General features: G+C 50.9%; 1 protein-coding gene and 1 pseudogene across 1 annotated transcript in view; one reads left to right on the forward strand and one right to left on the reverse strand.

The window, feature by feature from the left end:
* Positions 1–15,258, forward strand: part of OTOA (otoancorin) — an 88,474-nt gene extending 73,216 nt beyond the window's left edge. Inside the window, 6 exon segments of the mRNA XM_055136800.1 lie at positions 3,892–4,034; positions 4,252–4,388; positions 5,440–5,537; positions 10,946–11,141; positions 11,758–11,890; positions 14,774–15,258. Of these exon segments, the coding sequence (XP_054992775.1) occupies positions 3,892–4,034; positions 4,252–4,388; positions 5,440–5,537; positions 10,946–11,141; positions 11,758–11,890; positions 14,774–14,954 (888 nt within the window). The 3' untranslated portion in view covers positions 14,955–15,258.
* On the reverse strand, positions 14,233–14,460 carry LOC129404482 (small nucleolar RNA U3; annotated as a pseudogene).
* Positions 15,259–24,233: the final 8,975 nt, after the last annotated feature.

Below are 24,233 nucleotides of genomic sequence, written 5' to 3' on the forward strand. Positions count from 1 at the left end.
CTTCCTCTCTTTCTTCCTCTCTCTCTTTCTTTCTCTCTCTCTTTCTTTCTTTCTTTCTTTCTTTCTTTCTTTCTTTCTTTCTTTCTTTCTTTCTTTCTTTCTTTCTTTCTTTCTTTCTCTCTTTCTTTCTTTTTCTCTCTCTCTCTCTTTCTTTCTCTCTCTCTTTCTTTCTTTCTTTCTTTCTTTCTTTCTTTCTTTCTTTCTTTCTTTCTTTCTTTCTTTCTTTCTTTCTCTCTCTTTCCTTTCTTTCTTTCTTTCTTTCTTTCTTTCTTTCTTTCTTTCTTTCTTTCTTTCTTTCTTTCTTTCTTTCTTTCTTTCTCAGAACAAGCCCATGTTCTTTGAAAATTGGATCAAAAAGTAAAGATGTTTGGTTTAGAACTTTTGTGGATTAATTTAATATAATTTTTTAAATTGAATCACTGTGAGATAGATAGACCCTTACAAAGCTGTTCATGATTAGGTTTCAGTCACACAGTGTCCTAACAACCATCCCATCCCTGCGTACAATTCCCAGCACCAGTGTTACCGGTTCCCAGGTTCTGTTATGTTTTGACTCAAAAGACTTCAATGATCATATTTGTGATTGGTCATTTTGGGTTTTCTGTTTCTTATGTTTTGATATCAGCAGACTGTATTGATCCAGTTCTTCTAGGTTATCAAATTTGCAGGCATACTGTTGTTTATAGTAACCTTTATCATCCTCTATATTTCTTTTTTTTTTTATTTTTTTATTTTTTTTAATTTTTTTTATTGAATCACCAAGTGGAAGGTTACAAAGTTCTCAGGATTATGTCAGTTATACAATATTCAAACACCCCTCCCTTCACCAGTGCCCATCTTCCATCCCCAACCCCCCCAGTATATCTGCCGCCCCCTCCCACCTCCCTAGTCCCCACCCTTGTACGTGATAAGTTTCACTTCATTTGCGCTTATCTCGATTACATTCCATGTTTCAACACACAACTCACTACCGTTGCTGGGGTTTCCCCCCAAAAAGAAAAAGACAGTCCTATTGCCAATGAGGCATTTGATAATTCTCCATTACTAAGCATATAGAGATATTAAGTCCTGCTGTTTGTTACATAACTTTTCTTTTTCCCCCTTGCCCCGCGCCACCGAGTTCACGCCTGTTTAGTAATCGCCACGCTGTCTGACAAAGGGAAAAAAACCGAAGAGGATGGTTATTTCCCGTCATCAGCCGGCATGGGGCTCTGGCTTAGTTGATAGCCTAGTAGAGTGTCTGGAAGCAGTTTCTGGAACCAAAGCTCTTGCGCTGATATCGGCTCCGGCTCGAGATACCACCAGCGTCCCGCTGGTCCATGTACCTAATTTTTCCCCTTATTTCCCATTCCCACGCCACCAGGTCTGTTTGCTTAATGGACATCACACTATGTTTGACACCACGCCACGTTTCTTCCCGAGAAAGAAGGATATTTCTTCTCAGCCGGCGTGGGGATATAGCTTAGTTCAGTCTAGAGAGATGGCTACCATTTTGATTGCCTTCAATATTTCAACAAAATACTTACTATTCTTGTTAGGATCACCCACAAAAGTCCGACCCATTAAGAAGGAACCATTACATACTGCTGATACTAAGATGACGTTAGGTCATCTTAGTATTAGGTTCTGGGTTTCTGTCTAAAGTCCAGGGTAAAAGTTGAAGGAGAGAGAGAGAGATTTCCGCTCGGGGGACCTGGCGGAAACTCTCAAGTCACATACTGCAGGTTGCTGGTGGGCTGCCGGTGTCCCAAGCAGCTCCATCCTCTTCGTCAGTCATTCTGGGGGTGCGGGCGCGGAGAAATGGGAAAGCCCACGTGGCTGCATTCTCTTTAAGTGTCCGATGTGGGCGGAGACCGGTACTTCCCCGCCCTCGATCCCCCCGCCAGCCGCGCCACGCACTTGGGTGCGTCTCTCCATTTTGTGCTCAGAAGTGGGGTAGATGCTGTGCTGTGCCCAGAGGTTGAGGGGAAGAGAGATAGATTAAAGAAAAAAAAAAAGAGAAACGCCAGGCCCCCGCTCGGGGGACCTGGCGGAAACTCTCAAGTCACATACTGCAGGTTGCTGGTGGGCTGCCGGTGTCCCAAGCAGCTCCATCCTCTTCGTCAGTCATTCTGGGGGTGCGGGCGCGGAGAAATGGGCCATCCTCTATATTTCTATTGCGATTTCACATGTACCATTGGGGGAAATGTAAGTTGGTGCAACTGCCTTGAAAACGGCATTGAAGCTCCTCAAGAAGCAAGCAATAGAGCTACCATATGGTTCAATAATCCTCAATACTCCCACTTCTGGATATCTATCAAAAGAATACAAAAACATTAACACAAACTGCTATTCTCCATTCTTGCAGTGTTTATTTATTTATTTATTTAGTGTTGGGCCATACCTGGCGCTGCTCAGATCTTACTCCTGGCTCTGTGCTCACTCCTGGGGTTTGTGAGGACCATATGGGATGCTGGGGACCAAACCCTGGTCGAGCCTATACAGGTCAAGCATTATACCTGCTGTACTATCTTTCCAGAAACTCTGCTGAAGTATCGTTTACAGGAGCTAGGCTGTGGGAGCCACTGAGAGTCTACTAGTTGGGTAACGTTGATTGGATGAATGATTGGTTAAAATAACGTGGCACAACTACATAGCAGGAAACTTTTTGGCTATTAAAAAATGGTGAACGAATGTACATTTGCAATTGAATGAAAGGAGCATGAGGGAACTCTGTAAAACAAAACAAACCAGAAAGAAAGATTAAGTACTGGAAGATTCTACCTAAGTTACAATAAAATAGCACTATCGCACTGTCGTCCCATTGTTCATCGATTTGCTTGAGCGGGCACCAGTAACGTCTCCATTGTGAGGCTTGTTGTTACTGTTTTTGGCATATCGAATACACCACGGGTACCTTGCCAGGCTCTGCTGTGTGGGCGGTATACTCTCGGTGGTTTCCCAGGCTCTCTGAGAGGGACGGAGGAATCAAACACGGGTCGGCTGCGTGCAAGGCAAACGCCCTACTTGCTGTGCTATTGCTCCAGTCTGACAATAAGATAATAAAAATTAATTAACAGAAAAACTAGTGGACAATGATAGTAAAACCAAGATTACTTTGGGATAAATATAATAAACAGGGCTGGAGTGATAGTACAGTGAATTGGGCACTTGTCTTGTTTGATCTCCAGAATCCTATATGGTCCCCCAAGCACCACCAGGAGTAATTCCCTGAGTGCAGAGTCAGGAGTAACCCCTGAGCATCACCAGTGTGACCCAAAAAGTCAAAAACAAAAAAGTAAAAAACAAAACAAACCAAAACCAAAACAGAGCCTTAAATTATTTTTGTTGTTGCTGCTGTTGATTTTTGGGCCCTACTCAGTGTGCTAAAGCTTACTGATGGCTCTGCACTCAGGAATGATTCCTGGGGGTCCTTAGGGGACCACACGGGATGCCGGGGATTGAACCCAGGTTGGTTGTGTACAAGGCAATCACCTTCCCTGCTGTATTATCTCTCTAACCTGCTAAAAGTAATAAACATGGTGAGCAGACAGGTCGTAAGGCAGTGGCGTGTAAAAAGAAAACAAAAATAACAAAAGTTCTGAAAAGTTTGTCTGCTGATGCAGAAAAGCTGAAATGCCCCAAAGGCGCTGGTGGTCATGTGTGAGTGAAGGAGAAAAGATGGCTGAGATTCAGGCTTTAAGTTCCTTTAAGGCTGGCAAGGGACACTACGACTTGCCATTGGAAAGATGCATCTGTCAGTCCGTGACATACTGAGGCATCGCCTTGGGGCCATCGGTCTGATGCAGTGAACAGAACGTTCATCGAGAGTGGGGCATCAGTCAGAGGCTCAGGCATCTTTTCCATTCTGGGGGGGTTGGTCATCCTCGCTCCCCTTCCTCCCGTCTGTAGGCTAGGTCCATCTTGCAAGGCTTCTTGGAGGACGCTGGCTGCCACATCCAGGATCTCAAGAGTTTCCACTTAGTCGGGCTTGGTGTGTGCTTGTGTACTCTGAACACGACTGAAATCTCCCTCATCAAGACCTCAGAGTTCAGGTAACCAAAGCGACAGCGCGCCAGTGGCGAATGGCGGATTGATTTAAGGATTCATTCAGCAGGGTGTTCTCGGCCGCCTCTCTGGGCTAACGTAGGGAGTGGATTAGCTGGATCCTTCCCCGGTGCAGTCTGCTTACATTTGCACTGCCTTTATTTTCCCTTTTGGTCTGGAGAGTCTTTCAGGCTCACTCACACGCCGTCTCTCCCTCGGATTCAGGCTGGTAATGGCCAGTGTTGGAACCTTGCCCTGCAGCGTCCAGGTCTTGGCTGAGTTTAAGAAGAAGGCCGAGGTTGTGTTTGGGCTTCCTTCACAGTGGTCCAGCTCCGTCTTGCAGGAACTTGGGATGATCGCGGGTAAGAAGCACCCTGAAGGGGTCCCATTCTCCCTTCCTGACCTTCTCTCTGGAGGACCAAAAAGCCAGCAGGAAGTATAAGGATGCCCGGGAAGGAAGATTTTTTAAAAAAAATTGAATCACTGTGAGATACAGTTACAAATGTTTGGGTTTCAGTCAGACAATGATTGAACACCCATCCCTCCACTAGTGCACATTCTCCACCACCAATGTCCCCAGTTCCCCCCCCCCCCACCCTCACTCCCATCCCAGCCCTCCCCTTGCCTCTGTGGCAGACAATTTCCCCCATAATCTCTCTCTACTTTGGGGCATTCTAGTTTGCTTGAATTTTCCCACCACCATTCAAGCCTGCCTGCCAGGGGCAGACACTAGATAATTTATTTCCTATTGCTTATTTAGAATATCACGAGAGGTCGCGTGGCCGCAAAAGCAGCTGCGTGCTTTTGGGATTCTAAAATTATAAATGGTTGGGGTCCAGAGACATCTCTCTAGGGCTCTAATCCATTCTGTGATTCATGTGGGAGCCTCTGGACCAAGGCCGTTGGTACACTGAGCTGGCACCCGGATGCAGATTGTCGGTGTGACAGCTAGGACCCCAACCAGGTGGGAGATGGGGAGCAACCACCAGGCTCCTCTGCCATAGCCACGAGGCAGAGGGAAGAACTTTACATTAAAGCAAATCTCAGACTTCATAACAGGAAGTTGCAGGCAGTCGGGGCCACAAATCTCCCTTTTAAAGGGAGATTTACACGAGTGTGTTTTTGGATGTGATAAAATAGGCTCCTGGATATTCTGAAGTTGTGCAGAGTGAAGCCCCTCTGGGCCATACATTTTGCGGTGGGAGACAAATCAGGGATAATGTGACCCACATTAAAAAAAAAAGGTTGGGCCGGATGAAAGCCACGGAGTCCGCAGTGTGACTCTGGGGTCTCCCAGCAGGAGCGAAACTTGCCTGGAATGCACAGATCTGTCCATTAGGCAGCGTCATTAATAAAACAAGCAGGCTTCCTCGGGCTGGAATTCATGCCCTGTGCTTCGTTTTCTCTCCCCAGCTGGATTAACGGAGGAAGAGCTCCAAACACTCGACAAGGATTTGATGCCGCATTTCCAGCCATCAGCAATCAAACGCTTTCCTGATGAGATATTCAAAGTAGGTCCTCGGTGCTTCAAGGATAATGGGAGCTTGACCCCATTTCAGATTACAGGGAGGCAGATGGCCCTGGACTCAGGCTCTTGCAGTCAGGTTTCTGCTGACAGGATCAGAAACAACTTGTGTGTCAACCATGGGTGGCTCACAAGACCCTTTGAGGCAGTTTTTAAATTTTTTTTAAACTTATGTAATTTCTGCCATTTAATGTTATTTATGTTTTTCAATGTCTTCCTTACACTTTATATAAACACGGTGGTTTACAGAGTTGCTCGTGATGATTTGTTATAGACTTTCAATATTCCAACACCAATTCCAGCACCATTATCTATTATTATTATTTTAAAGTATTTTTAAAGTTGTTTTTCTTTTCCGTAAAAGATTTTGATTTGTTTTAGTTAGAGAAAATTTTATGTTTGCCTTCTCTTCCTAGCGCCGGATACTGATTTTCCATTTCTGATGATATGACAAGTTCATCTTCCCTCATCCATAACCCTTGGGGGCAGATCTATTTCAGAACTCAGCATTTTCCTGACTTTAGGAAGATCACTCTGTGAGCGGACTGTGTTTGACTTAGCACCCTCAGCAGTCTCTGGGGAAGCACCTTGTAAGCCAACACATTCCTATTTCTGCAAAGACCTCGGTGACAAGTCAGACTAATTGGCCTAAACAGAGACTAAAAATGGCGTCACGTCAAGTTGGGTCAGGTTTCACTAGCCAGTAAGTGTGTGTCCAACTTCCGGAATGAACTTCCAGTTCTCAGACCTCAGGAATGGCAGAGGAGGGATTGTGGGCCTGAGTAACATTTTCTTTTCAAAAATGAATGGAAGCTAACGTACTTGAGTTGCTTGAGAGAGCAAATCCTTAGGCCAAGTGATTCGTTGACGTGGGCAAAGGTAAGAGGAAGATGGGATCAGCTGCAATGGGGGGCAACCTGGATTCCTGGCCAGCAAGACGGGGCCAGGTGATTGCTGATTGCTAGGGACAGTCTGGTGGCGCTTTGGTCACCTGAGAACACATTCTCCCAGATAGGCTTGGGGACCTTGTCCGGTGCAGACAGAGGGACAGACACAAGTTCAAAGCGAAGGGAAAGGAGAAGTTGATTGGGGTGCACTCCTGGGTGGGGCCCTACGACCATCTGTTAAGGCTGGGGTAGAGCTCACCCTGGAAGAGACTGAGGGAGACTTTAAGTTGTCTGGGGGCTGGTGGGAGTTGGTGGGGGCGGGAGAGGGACCAGTGGAAAGGGTGCTCCTGGTCTGGCCTTCTGTTATCTTAGAGGACGGATGTGAGGAACCACAGAACACATCCTGGGGGCTTCCTGGCCCATAAGTCCTGTCCTGGGGGGTGGGGGATGGGGTGATCTTTGATTCTGGACACGTTGCTATCGCATCAGCTGATCACCGTTTGGTCTAAGCCAACCTTACCCTCCCCACCACTGTGGCTAAGAAGGGGACCGGGCTAACTCCCAGGAGGCCATGCTCTTGGCTTTGACCCCCGTCAGCACCAAGGACAGGTCCCCCTCCTTCCCCCTGCACAGGTTCAGTCACTAGTTTGAGGACATAGTCCTTGAGGTCACCGAGCTTTCCCTTCTGAGGTGCTGCGGTTAGACCAGGCAGCCGGACCCTGGGCCCCGGCACCTTCTTCTACCCTGTGGGGAGGGCAGTCGTGAGCCCACGTTCTAGTACTCAGACCGTCTTCCTCACCGCCTGCGTCCCGATCAGCTCTGAGCTAGGAGCTCGGGGGTGCAGGGTGAGGGGGTGAGCTTAGACTGTGCAGAAAGAAAGCAGCGGGCCGAGAAGGGGCGGGAGGGGGGAGGGGAGCGGGCAGACCTGCTGAGCTGGGCGTCCTGTGTCTCACCTCCGGCAGACTGGGGACCATCCAGGATCACGCCCCGGGATAAATCAGAAACCTCCAGTTGCATGTAAGGTCTCCGGAAGCGGAAATATTGCCGACCACGCTCCACTTATTCTTGGGAAACAAAGCAGTAAGCCCAGAGGTTCGGTCTGGCCTCTGGATTGTGAGTTAGCCACGTCGGCAAAAGAATCTTTAGAATGGGGCACTGTAGGTAAGCCAGGAGAACACTTAGGGTGTGTTTGTGTGAGTGTGTATGTGAGTGTGTGTGAGTGTGTGAGTGAATGTGTGGGGTGTGTGTGGGGGGGCGGTGTGAGAGTTTGAGTGTGTGTGTGGGGGTATGCGTGTGTGTGAGTGTGTGTATGGGGTGTGTGTGAGTGTGTGTATAGAGGTATGTGAGTGTGTGTGAGTGTGTGTATGGGGGTATGTGAGTGTGTGTGAGTGTGTGTTCGGGAGTATGTGAGTGTGTGTGAGTGTGTGGGGACTGTGAGTGTGTGTGTGGGTGTGTATGAGTGTGTGTATGTGTGGGGGGTGAGTGCTTGTGTGTATGAGTGTGTGTGAGTGTGTGTGGGGGGCATGTGAGTGTGTGTGTGTGGGGAGTGTGAGTGAGTGAGTGTGTGTGTGGGTGTGTGTGTATGAGTGTGTGTATGTGTGTGGGAGGTGAGTGTGTGTGTATGTGTGTGTGTGTGTGAGTGCATCCTTGTTTGAAGGGAGGAGCCTAACCTTGCAGGCAGGCTGGCAGGGTGAGGAGGGAAGGGCTGTGCCCCAGGCTGAAGGAGGTGGCAGCTGTGTTGCCCTGGGGTGGGGGTGGGGAGCTCACTCACGCAAAGAAGCTAGTGGGGAGTGGGGTGTAGGGGGAAGAGGGAGAGGGCGGCAGGACCCAGAGCCCAAGGCCTGTTTGTCTAGTGCAGGGGTTTGACACGGCACCCGAGGTAGCGGAGGTATGGGTTCTAAGCAAGAGAAAGACCAGAGTGGAGCTCTTAAAAATAGCAAAGCGGACTTTATTCTACTTATTGATTGATTGATTGATTGATCGATTGATTGTCTTCTTGGTCATACCTGGTGATGTTCAGGGGTTCCTCCTGGCTCTGCACTCAGCAATTGTTTCTGGTGGTGCTGGGGGACTCTATGGGATGCTGGGGCTCGAACCCGGGTCCGCTGAACGTGCAAGGCAAACACCCTCCTGGCTGTACTATTGCTCCGGCCCCAGCAAAGTGATTTCAGAGGCTGCCTCTAAGTGCAGTCTGCAGCCCTTCTCATCCCGGACCCCCTGGCCAGTCTTGTAGCTGCTAGGTTGGAAGTGACCCCAGGAAACGTTGTTGTGAGGGACCTTAGTGACGTTCAGGCTTGCGGCACTGTTCGCCCCTCTGGGTGCCTGCTTCGAACACATCCCATCTCCCTCCTCTGAGCCCCGAGAGACTCGCTTTGCCCTGGGGCTCAGGTGGACACCGGAAAGTTTGGGACCCACACCAGAGCTCTGGGTGCTGTCCTGCCTCTAGTCTCAAGGGCCCAGAGAGGCTGTCTAACTTGCACCAGGTCACACAGCTCCTGCATGCTAGTGCTGCGGTGCCTCGGATTCAGACCTTTGACCTTTCGACATGGCGTCTTTCCTCAGTGGGCTGCTCAGGGAGGCCCGTGGCAGAGTGTGAAGCATGAAGTCACTGCTGAGAAACTCCGGCTCCCTCTAAGGCGCCCGGTTACCTCAAGGAGGAAGTCTCAGTATGGAGGAAGTGTCTGTTTTTCAACATCTCCCTAACACTTTCTCAACCCCCTTTAAAAAAATGTTTATTTGGGGCTGGAGCAATAGCACAGCGGGTAGGGTGTTTGCCTTGCACGTGGCCAACCCAGGTTCAATTCCCAGCATCCCATAGGGTCCCCTGAGCACCACCAGGGGTAATTCCTGAGTGCAGAGCCAGGAGTAACCCCTGTGCATCGCCAGGTGTGACCCAAAAAGCAAAAAAAAAAAAATGTTTATTTATTTACTTTGCAGGGGGGGTGGGGAGGTTGGGCTGTATCCTACAGTGCTCATGGGCTACTCCTGGCTCTGTGCTCAGGGACCAAATGAACGTAAGGCAAGTGTCTTCACCCCTGTGCTCTCTCTTTGGCCCTGTCTTATTTTTTATTTATTTATTTATTTATTTGAGTGAATCCCAGTGAGATACACAGTAACCAGGTTGCTCATGGTTGGGTTTCAGTTATATAATGTTCCAGCACCAGTCCCTTCACCAGTGTACATTTCCCACCACCAGTGTCCCCTGTTCCCTGTTTCTCTCCCACCATGCCCACTCCCCCACTTCTCTCTCTCTCTCTCTCTCTCTCTCTCTCTCTCTCTCTCTCTCTCTCTCTCTCTCTCCCCCCTTTGGGCGTTATGTCTTGCAATACAGATACTGGGAGATTCTCATATCCCTACATCCCTTTACCTACTTTCAACACTCAGTTCTTATCCAGAGTGATCATTTCTATTTTTTAGGAAAAAAAAGAGTTAAATATTTTTAAATAGTTAAAAATATTTTTTAAACTATTTTTTTCTAGCTATTTTCTAACTATTCATCGTGGTCCCTTCTCTCCTAACTTCCCTTCATGCACCACACCCTGTGGCAAGCTTCCAACTCTTGACTAGTCCTCTGGGGCCCTTTTTTATTTTTAAATCTGGCCTTAGATATTAGTCTCATATTTTTTAAATATCCCGCAAATGAGTGCAATTATTCTATTTCTGTCCTTCTCCTTCTGACTCACTTCACTCAGCGTGATACTCTCCATGTCTGTCCATTTATTAGCAAATTTCATGACTTCATTTTTTTCCAAACAGCTGCATAATGTTTCATTGTGTAGACGTACCATAGTTTCTTTATCCACTTGGCTGCTCTGGGCCATTCAGTTTGTTTCCAGATTTCTTCTGGCCTGTTTTAAAAGAGATAAGATCTTCAGATGTTGTTGGCCCACACATTTAGTTGGAATTAAATATTTCTTTTGTGCCTATTTATAACGATTACAGATGGGAAATCATTCTGTTTTGCCATTTTTTTTGAAATTTCCTTAAAAACCCTCAGGGCATGTGTGCAGTGGGGTGTGTGTTGGGGACTTTGGGCTACACCCAGTGTTGCTCGAGTCACTCAGGTCAAACCCGGTGAGCACTGGGCCAGGAAAGGACCTGGCATCCTGCCTTCTGTCTCTGACGGCAGATTTTCCATTTAAAAGAAAAATTGTCAGTTTCGAGTTCTGAGTGAATTGTGAGTTTTGAGTTTTGAGTGATCTAATTTTATTTATTTTTGTTTTGGGGCCACACCTGGGGGTTCTCAGGGGCTCCTGCTGGCTCTGTGCTCAGGGATCACCCCTGGTGGGTGTTTGGGGTTGGGACCCAACTGGGCTGCCCCCCTGGAAGGGGCGGGGGGATGTTGGGTGCTGGGATCCAACCAGGATGCAAAGCGTTGTTTTATTAACGACCCCCTGGACAATCTCTGGGATCCGAGTGATCTGAGTTGGAAGAAAAGTCCTCAAGAGGAGCACAGATGGTGCCCGGGAATAGCAGCGCTGTGCCCCGTCCCCTCTCGCCCCTGCAGGCGCTGTCCCCGGAGCAAATCGCCCGCCTGGGCCCCGAGAACGCCGCCGCGGTGACCCCCGCCCAGCGGCGGCAACTCGGCGTGTTGCAGCTGCAGAGCCTGCAGCGGGCGCTAGATGGCGCCAGGACTCGCTCCTGGCTGGACGCGCCCTTGAGCGCCAGCCCCACCGAGACCCCCAACTCCGGTTCTCCCCCAGGTGAGCAAGACGGGCGGCGGGGGTCCCCGGGTCCTGCTCCCTGCGCTCTGGTGCATCGTTCCAGTCCCCGGGCAGAAGGCTCCAAAGAGCCATTGGGGGGCGGAGGGGGGGTCGTCTGTGATCAAAGACCGGAGAGAAAAAGCCAACATCCTCCCAAGCGTTTGTAAGCGGTTCTGGTTCCTTTGCGTCCTGCCGCCTTCTCACTGCCCCCAGGGTTGAGTAATAAGTGACACGGGCACACACGGGGCACCTCCTAGGGCACCTATACTAGATACCAACCCTGCAGTGTCGGCTGGGGATAGGCTACAATGTAAATGAACAAGTTGACTTTTTGGTTGGTTTGTTAATTTGGGGGCCACACTCGGTGGTGCTCAGGGCTCACTCCTGCAGGGGCTCGGGGGGCCTTTGGGGATGTTGGGGATCGAACCCGGGCCGGCCACATGCAAGGCGAGCATCCTCCCCATTGTACTATCGCTCTGGCCCCGGACAAGATGATTTTAAGCCTGATGCGACCGGGGAAGGAACACACAAGGGGCCTAAGTGGAGAGAGGGCGTTTGCCCTCGTCTTTCTTCTCTCCTCCTCCTCCTCTTCATTTCTGACTCCTTCTGCCTTTAGTGAGAAGCATCTTTGGTGCTAGGACTCGATGCCTGAACCCAGCCGCCACTCTGCGTTTCCAGCCGGGGCACGTCCCGGCTGCCCTCAGGAGAGTGAATTGGAAGAGTTGCTGCAGCCACACCAGTGGCCAGTGGTAGTGTTTGCACGGGAGCCAGGACCTTTGATTTGTATTTTTAATTATCTGTTTTTAAAGCTTTTAGTTGAGGTGTAATATGCATCCACTCTCGATGATCCCCCTCCCCAAAATCGTAGTTGTTTGTGTATGTGTGTGTATGTGTGTGCACCACATGACACACTCCAAGATGACAGACACATGGTTCAAATTGTGTGGACTGAGAAGGAATTCTGAGGGATGGCACCTGCCATGGGTGACTTTGGAGCCCTCCCCCCAGTTAGTCTCCCCAGAAGTCACCCACGTGACCAGGGAAGTTGCCCCTGGGGGGTGTCTGAAGAAGCCTCCATACATTTAAAAAAATGTTTTAATATATTTAATTGCTTATATGTCTAGATCCATTGGGTTAAATAAAATAGAAAAGTTACAGTTTCTTTATAGTTTAATATGAATACTAGAAATTTTCAATATAGTTCTTTTTTTTCAAGATCATAGTTTATTACTTCAGATAAAAAGAGAGTATACATATTAGAGAATCCTTAAAGTTCTTCATTTTTTTTTGTTAGCATTGTAAACCTACAAAAAAAAAGTGAACATGCTAACTTTACTACTGCTGGGGTAGTTTTTTTTCTCTGAAGATATTAGGAAATAAGTTATGTCATTTGTCCCAGATATTAATACCATGCATCCTATATAAGCATCTACATAATTATCAACATCATCTAGACTGCAATATTATCAACATCATATGCCCTACATAGTTATCAATATCTGACCTAATACAGAGTTATCAGAGACATACATCCCACAGCTATCAATATTGTATACTGTACAGACATATCAATGATTTCTGTTTTTTTCTTTTCTTTTTTATTCAGTCACTGTGAGATAGACCCTTACAAAGCTGTTCATGATTGGATTTCAGTCATACAGTGCTCCAACTCCCATCCGTCCACCTGTGTACATTTCCCAGCACCAGTGTCCCCAGGTTCCCTCCCATCACCCCACCCCACACCTAGCCTGCATATATGGCAGGTACTCCTTTCTCTCTCTCTCTCTCTCTCTCTCTCTCTCTCTCTCTCTCTCTCACACACACACACACACACACACACACACACACACACTGTGTGAGCGGCCACTAGTGGGATCCCAGCCCCGAGCATCACACATGTGGTCCTGGTGGCTCCGAACACTGTGTGTATCTAGGGTTGACTGCTGATCCATCAGGCCTGACCCAGTCCTCCACCTGCACCCCCCTGCCCGCTCTACTGGGGAGCTTCCGGACTCTTCCAGTGAGGGCTGCGGTGGGCCACCCACCCAACAGCATCAGCACCCCAGCTGTTTTGCTTTTTTGCTTCCTCTGCTCTGTATGACAGAGAGGCTGGGGATGCGGATTCCCCGGCGCAGCCTCAGTTGGGAAGAATCCGGATCTGCAGGGAAGGATCCATGATTTGCTGTGTTTTATTTCCCTTTCTGGGCCATCCCTGGCTGTGCTCAGGACTTACTCCAGGCGCTCTGCTCAGGGATCACACCTAAAGGGGCTCAGGGACCCCTGTGTGGTGCTGGGCTGCACACAGAGCAAGTCCCTTAACCCCTGGCTTGTCTCTCTGACCCCCACGGTTTATATTTTTATTTCCGTTAAAATCTCTTTTATTGATTCAGATTTTGCGGTTTACAATATTATTGTTAATGGTTTCTCCTGCACACCCTCCCAACACTACCCCCATCACCAGTGTACCCACCTCCCTCTCCCAAGGACCCCAACACCCTTTCCTCTCAACCCTCTCCCCCCAACTCAATTTTGTCAGTTCTCCCATTGTGTTGCCTTTGGCCCGTTGTCACCCCCTTGCTGGGTGTCTTTCTAGGAGATCATCCTGCAACTGTCCCTGTCCTTCTCACTCAGCGCGACACCCTCTACTTCCACTCCCGTTGCTGCTAATTGTCTGAATTTGTTCTTTCTTAGAGCTGTGCAGTATTCCACTGGGTATCACCACTTCTCGCTCCATTTGTCCGTAGTTGGACATGGGGGTTGTTTCCATGTCTTGGCTATAAGTGTGACAGTGAACACAGATGTGCATATACTCTTTTGGGGGCTGGAGCCATAGTACAGTACAGTGGGGAGGGCGTTTGCCTTGCATGTGGCTGACCTGGGTTCCATCCCCGGCATCCCATATGATCCCCTGAGCACCACCAGGAGTAATTCCTGAGTACAGAGCCAGGAATAACCCTTGAGCATCCGTTGGATGGGACCAAAAAAAAAAAAAAAAACAAAAGGAAAGCTTTTGTGTGTTGGGTATAGATGCCAGAAGTGATATTGCTGGGTAACAATTTGCATATCTATCTATTGATTGATTTTTCCGGACACCACTCAGACTGCATCCTCGAGAAGAAACCATGGTCCTGGTAAAAGGCCACTGTGAAAACAACACCTAGAGCAGCCTCACGCTCAGGAGTGGAGGCTGTGGCTCTTCCCCCTGGTTTTGGGTGCCCCACGCACCCGTGACACCCCAGAACATACGGGTATCTGCATCCTGATGCAGAGAAACTTCTCTAGTATCGAACTATAGAAACGATCCCCCAAGCTCCCTCAAAGAAAGCATAGTTTTCACAATTTGCATTTTTAAAACTGTCTCCAGATGAGTTGGTTCTGGTGTTGGCAGATTCTCATGATCTCTCTCTCTCTCTCTCTCTTTTTTAATTTTATTTTCTGGTTTTGGGGCGTCACTTGGTGGTACTCGAGGTTTGCTTCTGGCAGGGATTGCGTTGGGGGCCAGCCATGTGCGGGACAAGCGCCTTCCCCCTGTACCAGTGCCCACCTCCCCATCTCAATCCCCTGAAGGCGGGTGGGCGTGGCCAGGCCACCCTCAGCCCCATGCACAGTGGCCGGCTGGCGTTTCCTTGCAGGGGTCTCCATCTCCCGCTGTCTTCTGCTGACTCTGATGCCCAGGCTGGTGTGGTGAGCGCCTGCCAGGACCCTTGGGATGCCCCGCCGAGGCTGGCCTGGGAGCGAGGAGCCAGGATGCTTCGGACCGTGGGGAGACCCCCTCCCTGCACCCAAAGCCTCACCTGGAGCAGGGAGACGTGAATCTTGACGTTGAAAAGGCCCCAGCAGGAAGACGCACGATTGAAAGGGATCTGGCCCGTTCCTCTGGAGTCATTCTGGCCCCGCGTGCTCTCCCAGTCTGGAGCCAGAGGAGCCGTGAGGAGGAACGGTGCTTTCTGTGAGCCGCCAGAGAACCTTCTGGAAGAGTGACTCCCCTCCCTCCGGAGAGAAGAGCCAGGCGGCTGAGGGGCGCAGGAAGAGGCCCAGGCTGCCCTTCCCTTCCTCGGGGCCCCAGGCCGTATCGATTTCGCCCTGTGAGATATTTAGCCGAGCTGAAATAAATGAATCCCTTCACAGAAGCCAATATTCCTTCCTGATTGCTGGGGCTAATTGATGTTTTGGTGGGCACTCGCCTTGCTTGGAAATTAAAACATTTAACATTGGTTCAACGTTAAATCAATTTTTAAATACATTTTCCAGATGCTTCCATTTCCGGGCGTGTCCGCGGAGTGGACGCTGCCGACGTGGGCGGGTGGTTGGTTCCTCCTGGGCTCAGCTGTGCTGCCCTGGGCAGGGCCGGGATGGGGAAAGTGCACGGGGGCGGGCGGGGGCGGGGAGGGAAGTCCGGCTCAGGTGAGCTCAGCCCAGCGCTGGCCCGACCCTTAGCAAGGCTGGGATCCAGGAGGCTGTGGTTTCTTCCCAAGACTCCCAGCCGTGTCCTGAGCCATTTCCATTCTGGAAGGTGAGCTCGGGAAAGGGGGCAGGCCCAGGTGCTCTCAAAGCCAGCCAAGGGACCCCATGCCCCCTTCTCCACGGGCAGGCTGGGCACCAGCCTCTCTCCTCTTGGCCACCGTCCAGACATCTCAGCCGTGCACGCGGCTGACCCAAGTTTGATCTTCAGCATCCTGTGAGGTCCCCTGAGCCCACCAGGAGTGATCTGAGGTAGGAACCAGGAGTATTGCCCTGAGCATCTCGGGTATGACACCCCGCCCCCCCAAAAAAAAGAAAGACTGAAACCCTTTCAATCTGAGGTGGGTGACCTGGAACAGCAGCTTGGGTGTGGGGGTTGCAGAGACTCACGTGTTTGGGGGTGTCACGGGCAATGGTTAGAGATGATGGGAAAGGGGTGCAGGGGAGGGGTCACCTCCCAGGTGGGGCTCTGGGTCCAGTTTGGTTTCCTGCCAGGGAAGTGGCATATTCCGAGGTAGCCGCTGAGGCAGGGTGCACGGGCAGAGTCCCGCCAGCAAGGCTTGGAGCTGATGCGGGCGGCCCCCGCTGGCCACCAGCCTGGGATGGTGTCGGGGATCTGAAGCCGAGGGCAATGAAAATGGCTCACCAGGGGCTGGGGAGAGAGGACGGGGGTGGGGGAAGGTAGTGGGTCATTCCCCCGTATGACGTATGAGCCCGGCCAGGAGTCATCTCTGAGCAGAGAGCCAGGAGTAAGCCCTGAGCACTGCTGGGTCTGACCCCCCCCGCCCCCCCACCAAAACCCAACCCAGAAGAAAAAGAGCACAGCAGTTCTTTCCTGGGTCAGCCTTCATGCTGCCGGTACCGTGGAAGCATCCCCTCTGATTTATTTATTTATTTATTTATTTATTTAAAACTGTCACGGTCACTGTCATCCCGTTGCTCATTGATTTGTTCGAGCGGGCACCAGTAACGTCTCTCATTGAGAGACTTATTGTTACTGTTTTTGGCATATCCAATACGCCACGGGTAGCTTGCCAGGCTCTGCCAGTGGGCTCGATACTCTCGGTAGCTTGCCGGGCTCTCCGAGAGGGGCGGAGGAATCAAACTCGGGTCTGCCGCGTGAAAGGCGAACGCCCAACCGCTGTGCTAAATGTCAACTCCAAGCCACTCTTCCCAGCGCCGATGACCGGCGGTTCTGACTGGGCCAGCTCGGCGGAGGCAGGCCAGGCTGAGACCTTTCCATCAGCCTCCACCGGACCCTGCCAGGTCCTTGCTGCGACTTTCCCATTTCCCAGATGAGGGGACTCCGCCCCAGAGTGGACGGGCGCTTGTCTCGCTCAGGCCTCCCCGAGAGCCAGGATTTGAGTGGGCCTGGCTGGCAGCCCTCTCTCTCGGCTAATAAAGTCAGATCACAGAGCGGTTCCATAAACCCTGTCACCTTCTCCTCTGGCGGGAGGCCGGCTCGCCTCGCAGCACGGATAATTGGGGATCGCCTCAGGCACAAAGACAAATCTAGCTTATGCCCTGCAGGACCCCCAGGGTCTCGGCTGGAAATGCACGGTCGGTCGGTCGTTGGCGTGCAGCAAAGCGGTGGCTCACGTGGTCCCGGTCACCTCTCAATGTCACCCCTCCTGTTGGAATCCCAGCCTGTCTTTGCCAACGCTAGCTGGGTGTAGGGGCGGGGGGCGGGGGGGCAGAGAGGGTGGGGGGAGGGGCTTCTGGGTTGCTGGAGGGCACAGTGCACTGGCCACACTTTTAACCCTTCCCAACCTGCGCCACTGGCTTAGAGGCCGAAGTGCCACCCCCAGTGATGTTCTTTTGCAGAAGTCCGGGACTCCAGGGCCATGCCGGGTGCTGTAGACTGTAGCTGTGAGGACGTTCATCTGACTTTCCCGAAGAAACACGTTCTGGAGAGAGTTTCCCAGAACACACTAACACGAAATGAACTATTTGCCTACCAAGTGTTCCTCTGTGCTCGAAAGCTCTTTTGCCTGTCCAGAGCTTTAAAAACATCTCCAGGGGCCAGAGTGATAGCACAGTGGGTAGGACATTTAAATGCCTTGCACACTGGGTTCATCTGGGGCACCCCCTCGGGGTCCTCTAAGCCTTCCAGGAGTAACTCCTGAGTGCTGAGCCAGGAGTAACCCCTTACACATCACCGGGGGTGGCCCAAAAGCCATTAAAAAATGTGAATGGCTGACGGGTTCATTCCCTGGTGCTCCACGGTCTCCTGAGCATTGCTGGGGCAGCCCTGGGTGACCCTGGATAGTTCCAGGCATTGCAAGACCCCAGCAGTAAGGCATCCTTGGACCCTGCAATGGAACTTCCAGCTTGGCTGAGCATCGCTGGGGGGGTGTCCTGGGCACTGATTGAGAATCTCAACCCCCCAATAAATCAAATGCAGTCATCTAACTTGCCCTCTCATCCATGCATAAGACAAAGTCCATGGTGAGGTCAGGCAGTGTCTGCAGTGAACAGAGCAGTGAGTTCGGCTCCTGGCCAGTGGTCCCTGGGATCAGGGCAGCCGCACGCTGTTCATTGTACACTGCTCTGCCTTTGTTTGGGCGCTGAGAGCTGGGTATTTCCCAGAGGGACGGGGCTCTCTGAGCCCAGGAAGAGCAGCAGCTCGAGGGCAGGCAGAGCCACCCTCGCACCCACCTTCTCCGCCATCCGGAGCAGACGGCCCCTGAGGAGGTCGGGAGGGAGGGACCGTCCTGAACTGCTCCGTCCTGGGCCATTCCCTCCCGCCTCCAGGACGCGCCGGCTCTCTGCTGTGTGTGCAGGGCCACATTGGTGCTTTTCAACGTTTTTGCTCGTTTGTCTGGGGCTACAGCTGTGTTGACCTTCAGGGGCTGCTTCTGCCTTGAATGATGCTCCGGAGTCGCTCCTGGTGGTGCCCAGGGGCCGTGCCAAAGGTGCCCTAGCCCTTATGGCCATCTCCCCAGCTCCATTTCCACCCGTGGGTCTGCCCTGTCTGTGGGCATGGCCGAGGGGAGCATTCCCAGTCCTTCCGCGTGCTCCTGGAGCAGGGCTAAGCCTTTTCCCTTCCCTTCCCTGGCCCGCTCTCCCTCGGGGCTGAGCCGACCGACACATCCCACTGGAGGACACACCCCACTGGAGGACACACCCCACTGGAAGAATCTCCCTTGAGCGTGCACGGTTTCCTTTGGCCTCTTGGTGGGTTTGCCTTGCGACACGGGGACACAACAAACAAGCAGCTAACCCGGCTGGCACCACACCCAACCGGAAGAAGACTCACGGGCAAGAAGGAAATGTTACTGTGGTCAAGTCATGGAGATCTGGGGGGCTATTGTTATTATTATCCCCAGCTTCTGAAAATGTACAGCAACTCGTTTGTGAAGTGTTTCCATCAAGTGCGACACCACTTGAGGTTTAACCACGGCTCTTAACTTCTGCATTCATTTGTTTCCCGTATTTTTTGGGGGAGTAGAGGGCCCCCTCGTGTGGGCTCAGGACTTCCACCTGGCTCCATGCTCAGGCATCACTCCTGGCAGTGCTCAGGGGCATGGTATGTGGTATGACAGATTGAATCCCAGTCGACTGCATGCAAGGCAAGTGTCCTACCCTCTGTGCTATCTATCCCGGAAATGTTTTCTTGAAGGGGAACCGACACCTCACAGTGCTCAGGGAGTACTTCTGGCTCTGTGCTCAGGGGTCTGTCCCGGCAGTGTTCGGGGGTCCATATGTGGTTCTGGGATGTAAACCGAGAGTGGCCTTGTGCACGGCAGGCACTGGGTCTCAACACCGAGGATTCTAGGGAAAGAGTGTTCCAGGCTTTTTGCCCGGAGCCCTGTCTGGTTCTGGAGCTACTCTCGTGAGAACCGGGAGATTCCTCCTCTCGCCCTCGGGGGCTTCCCTCGCTGGGAATGTGGCCCAGGACCCCGAGTCCTATGGGTCTGACTCAGGTACCCATGCCTGGTCCCCTGTTCGGCTGACCGGTGACTCCTGTCCCCGCCAGCAGCCAAGGTCGCGTCCCACTGTACTGCCTCGGGTTTAGCATGGGCCCGGGGACCGTTCTGGGCAGTAGAAGTCTCAGTTCTGCTGTGTAGTCCGAACTGGCGCAGACCCAGCCCGGTTCCTAAGTGGCATCCAGTCGCGCCTTGTCACACGACTTTCCTTAAAGGTCACTCCGGCTGTCACGCAGGCAGGGGGCTCGGCTCCTTATTGTTGGCGTCCAACAATGGACAGTGGCCCCCACCGCACACCGGCCAGCTCCGGCACGTGACTCAGCCGCAGAAAGGAAAGAATGAAAGCGGCGGACAATGGGCAGTGCGGCTGACCCCTGGGAAGCGGCTATTAGCGCTCCCCCTCCCTCCGTCCCCTCCCACCTCTACCTCCAAGATCCAGCATTCTTGCATCATTCTATTTAATTAAAATATTAAAAAATATATCATTAGTGATGGCTTCTCGTGCACATAATTCCCATACCACCTTACGTCAGTATACTCACCGCCTTCCCCCAAGAGTTGCCTCCCTCTCAGCGCCCTCCTTGCTCCCGCCCGCCCCCCCAGCTCGATTGTGTGATTGTGCAGGTCTGTTTTCCCTGCCTGGCCCCAGCGCTGCTGTCTTGCCCACGTCTCTTCGAAGTCCCGCACACAAGCGAGATCATATCATTTTGTACATGTCCCTTTTCCCTCCCAAATGGTTCCACTCAGCTGAACCCTCTTTTCGTTTCATCCCCGGTGCTCCTGATCTCAGGAGTCTGTTCTTTCTTAGGGCTCTTGGAGCATCCTTGGGGCAAGTCCCAAACCCACGTCTCCAGGGCCTGGCGCCTCGCTTCCCAGCAACCCCTTACGATGGCTGGAGCTGCGCCTGCTGCTTCTGCTGTGAGCCCGATCCAAGCTCTGGGGACTTTTCTCTGAGGTGCTGCAGCTGTGATGGGGGTGGCGGTGTGGGGGAGGGGCCGTCACTCCTGCAGGCTGATTGGGACACCCAGGTCCAGGGCCCTGGAGATGCTTGGTCCCAGGAGAGGTTTTTCCCTCCCTCCCTCCCTTCCTCCCTCCCTCCCTCCCTCCCTCCCTCCCTACTTCCCTCCCTACTTCCCTCCCTCCCTCCCTCCCTCCCTCCCTCCCTTCCTTCCTTCCTTCCTTCCTTCCTTCCTTCCTTTCTCCCTTCCTTCCTTCCTTCCTTCCTTCCTTCCTTCCTTCCTTCCTTCCTTCCTTCCTTCCTTCCTTCCTTCCTTCCTTCCTTCCTACTGAATCACCGTGAGATACCCAGTTTCAAAGCTGTTTATGGTCTGGTTTCAGTCCTACAATATTCCAACACCGGTCCCTCCACTGGTGCTCATTTTCCATGACCCACCAATGCTCCAGTTTTTCCTCCCACCATTCCTTTTAACAGTTTTTTTTTTTATTAATTAGTGAGTTACCATGAGGGTACAGTAACAGATTTACACATTTTCATACTTGTGCTTCCCTCATACAATGTTCGAGCACCCCTTCTTTCACCAGTGTCCATTCTCCACCACCAGTGAACCCAGTATCCCTCCACCTCCCAATTCCATCCCCCCTCCTCCCGCCCTCCCCCCTGCCTCTGTGGCAGGGCATTCCCTTTTGTTCTCTCTCTCTCTCTCTCTCTCTCTCTCTCTCTCTCTCCTTTTGGGTGTTGCAACACTCAGTTCTTGTCCGGAGTGATCATTCCCAGCTGTTATTGCCATACTGGTCTCTTCTCTATCTTACCTGCCCTCTGTCCCACACATTCTTATGGTTGGTCCCAACCGTTGACCAGTCCTCCTAACCTCTGTTTTCACTGGCCCTGGATATTAGTATTCTACTATATATTTTTTCATCTCTCACAAATGAATGCAGTTGTTCTATATCTGTCCCTCTCCTTCTGACTCATTTCACTCAGCGTGATACTCTCCATGCCCGTCCATTTATAGACAAACTTCATGACTTCATTTTTTCTAACAGCGCGATAGTATTCCATTGTGTAGATGTGCCGTAGTTTCCTTATTCGTCTGTTCTCGTAAGCCCATTTCTCGTGTGTCAACTAGGCATCAGCTTCTAAGATGCTGGCAGCAACCCCCAAGTCTACTATTCCAATCCCCGTTGGCTCAGAGCATCCTCTTCAGAGCCGGAGCCAGAATCAAGGCGTATTTATTTATTTATTTATTTATTTTTAAAGGGATAGAGGCCACACCCAGTTGTCAGGGCCCACCAGGGCCATTCGCAAAGGAACTGGAGCAGGGTATGTGGTATCGGGAATTGAACTCAGGGTCTGACACCTGCAAGAGATGGTTCTTGCACCCGAGCTATCTCTCTGGCCTCCGCAGATTTGGTGTTTGGTTTGTTGGCTTTGTTGAGAGGCCACTCCCGGCAGTACTCAGGGCTTGCTCCCGGGTCTGCTCTCGTGGGTCACTTCTGGAGGGGCTCAGGGGACCACAGAGGGTGCCAGGGATCAAAACCGGGCAAGTATCTGCTGTATTAGCTCAGTTTCACAACAACCTAGAGCTAAAGAGAGAATGACTGTCATCCCAAAGACAAAGTGACGAAAGGGGAGGGTCTTCCTTCTTGCTGGCCCCCGACCCTCCATTGCCTCATCTCTTAGCTGCCCTGGGCAACCCAGCTGCCATGTTGGAAGCTGTTCCTAGGAGTGGGTCCACAGGCCAGGATCAGGGCGCCCTCTGTCGGCGGGCGAGAGGAACTGACTCCTGGTGACTGCTAAGGGCTTGCGTGCATTTGGACTATTTGAAGGAGGGTAGCGGGGTAAGAGGTGGAGGGGGTGGAGATAGAGGGCGGAGACCTGGGTCAGGTCATACCCAGGGTTGTCCCTGGGGCTATTCCTGGCTCTGAGCTCAGGATTGTTCTCTGGGGGCCTTAGCGGACCAAACGCGGTGCCAGTGATTGAACCTGAGTGACTGTGTGTGTGTGTGTGTGTGTGTGTCTGTAAGGGATTCTTGACAAGAAACTAGCTGATGCCGCCACTGCCATCTGTGACCTTTGGTGGAGGGCCCAGCTCAGTTGTCTCAAATTCCTGACCCACAAAAATGTGTACTTGTCAACTGCCAAGTTTCAGGGAAATTAATTTTTTTTTTTTTTTTTTGCTTTTTGGGTCACACCCAGTGATGCTCAGGGGTTACTCCTGGCTTTGCACTCAGGAAGCTGGGACACCCTTTTGGACCTTGGGATAATTATAGAAAAAAATATATATAAAGAAACAGCTAATGTAGTAGAATCTCAAACCATGATCCTTTCAACATTATTTTGTTATATTACTTTTTTTGGGGGGGCCATAGCCTGTGGTTCTCAGGGCTTCCTCCAGGCTCTGTATTCAGGAGTCCCTTCTGGCAGGGGACTCTATGGGGTGCTGGTTGGGCTGCATGCCTCCCTTACCTGATGTACAATCTCTCCAGCCCCAACACTATCAATTTTGTTATAGCACTGGTGAGAAAAAATAAATAAAACAATTCTCACCAAAGTGGGAAGAAACACAGTGTTCACTTTTGTTATATGTTATTTCATGAAAGTTGTAGTTTTAGTGCTTCTGCACATGGTTCAGCCTGTGCTTGGCATATATGAGGCCCTGTGAATTTTGTTCCAGCATTAAGGTTGTGATCCTTGGTGGCACAGCAATTATGTGACGTCCAGAGGCCACTTGTCAGGTGCCCTGGACATGGACAGTAGCAATAAACATGAAGGGAAGGAGGAGGAGGGAAAATATATATATATATATATATATATATATATTTTTTTTTTTTTGACAAATGTCATCATTCTGCAGAAACCAAATGTGCCAATTCCCAGAGCTGTGAGTGATGTCAAGACTTTGATTCAATGATCTAGACTTTACCGATGATTCCAAGGGGGTGGCCCGAGCTAGAGGGACCTCCCCGGGACGAACCTGCAAACCAACCCCTCAGCATTTCTCTGCGTCCTCTCCTTTATCCACATCGGACGTTCTCTCTTGGTCTCTCTTGAAATCACTCTTCAGTTTTGCAATGCCCAGTTTTCTTGACTCTTCTCTTCCTCGGGGTTTCCAATTCTTCCTCTGTTCCAACACTTCCTTCTCCAAATGCTTGACCAACTCCTGTGTTTATTCAGTAGAACAAAAATCTCTGTTCATCCAGGTCACCTTTCCTGGGCAGCTAGTGGGTTAAAAATCTATAAAAAGCGGTTCCATAAACATGTTTCCTCTTGCCCTTATTGATATTCAACAGCTTAAAACTCTTGAAATATGCACGACGACAACAATTTAATCTAACAAAGACAGTGTCTGTGTGACAGTGTTCGCATCAAGAGAGCCTGTCCCTTGTGACGGAGAAGTACCTTCCACGGAAGAAAAGCTTTTCAAACCCTCTTCTTTGTGACATTTCGGCTAGTATGCCAGACCAGAAGACGGCAACAGGATTATAGTTAGCAGTGTTGTTAGGAAAATATGGGCTAGAAAAGAACTGCAGAACATGTATCATTGAACTTGAAATAATTTTAGAGGCTGTGAAATGATCTCAGTGAAACTGGAGAGACGCAGAAGAATTCCTGTTTTGCAGCTTCTGATTTTGATTGCTTCATGCAAGGCCAAACCCGGGAATGCTAAAACTTGGTGAACAAGACAAATGTCACTATTTACATCAGGGGTTTCAACCTGTGATCCAAGAAGCAGGCAGAAGGG

This window comes from Sorex araneus, chromosome 4 (genome assembly GCF_027595985.1).
Source record: "Sorex araneus isolate mSorAra2 chromosome 4, mSorAra2.pri, whole genome shotgun sequence".
In the NCBI taxonomy this organism is placed as follows: Eukaryota; Metazoa; Chordata; class Mammalia; order Eulipotyphla; family Soricidae; genus Sorex; species Sorex araneus.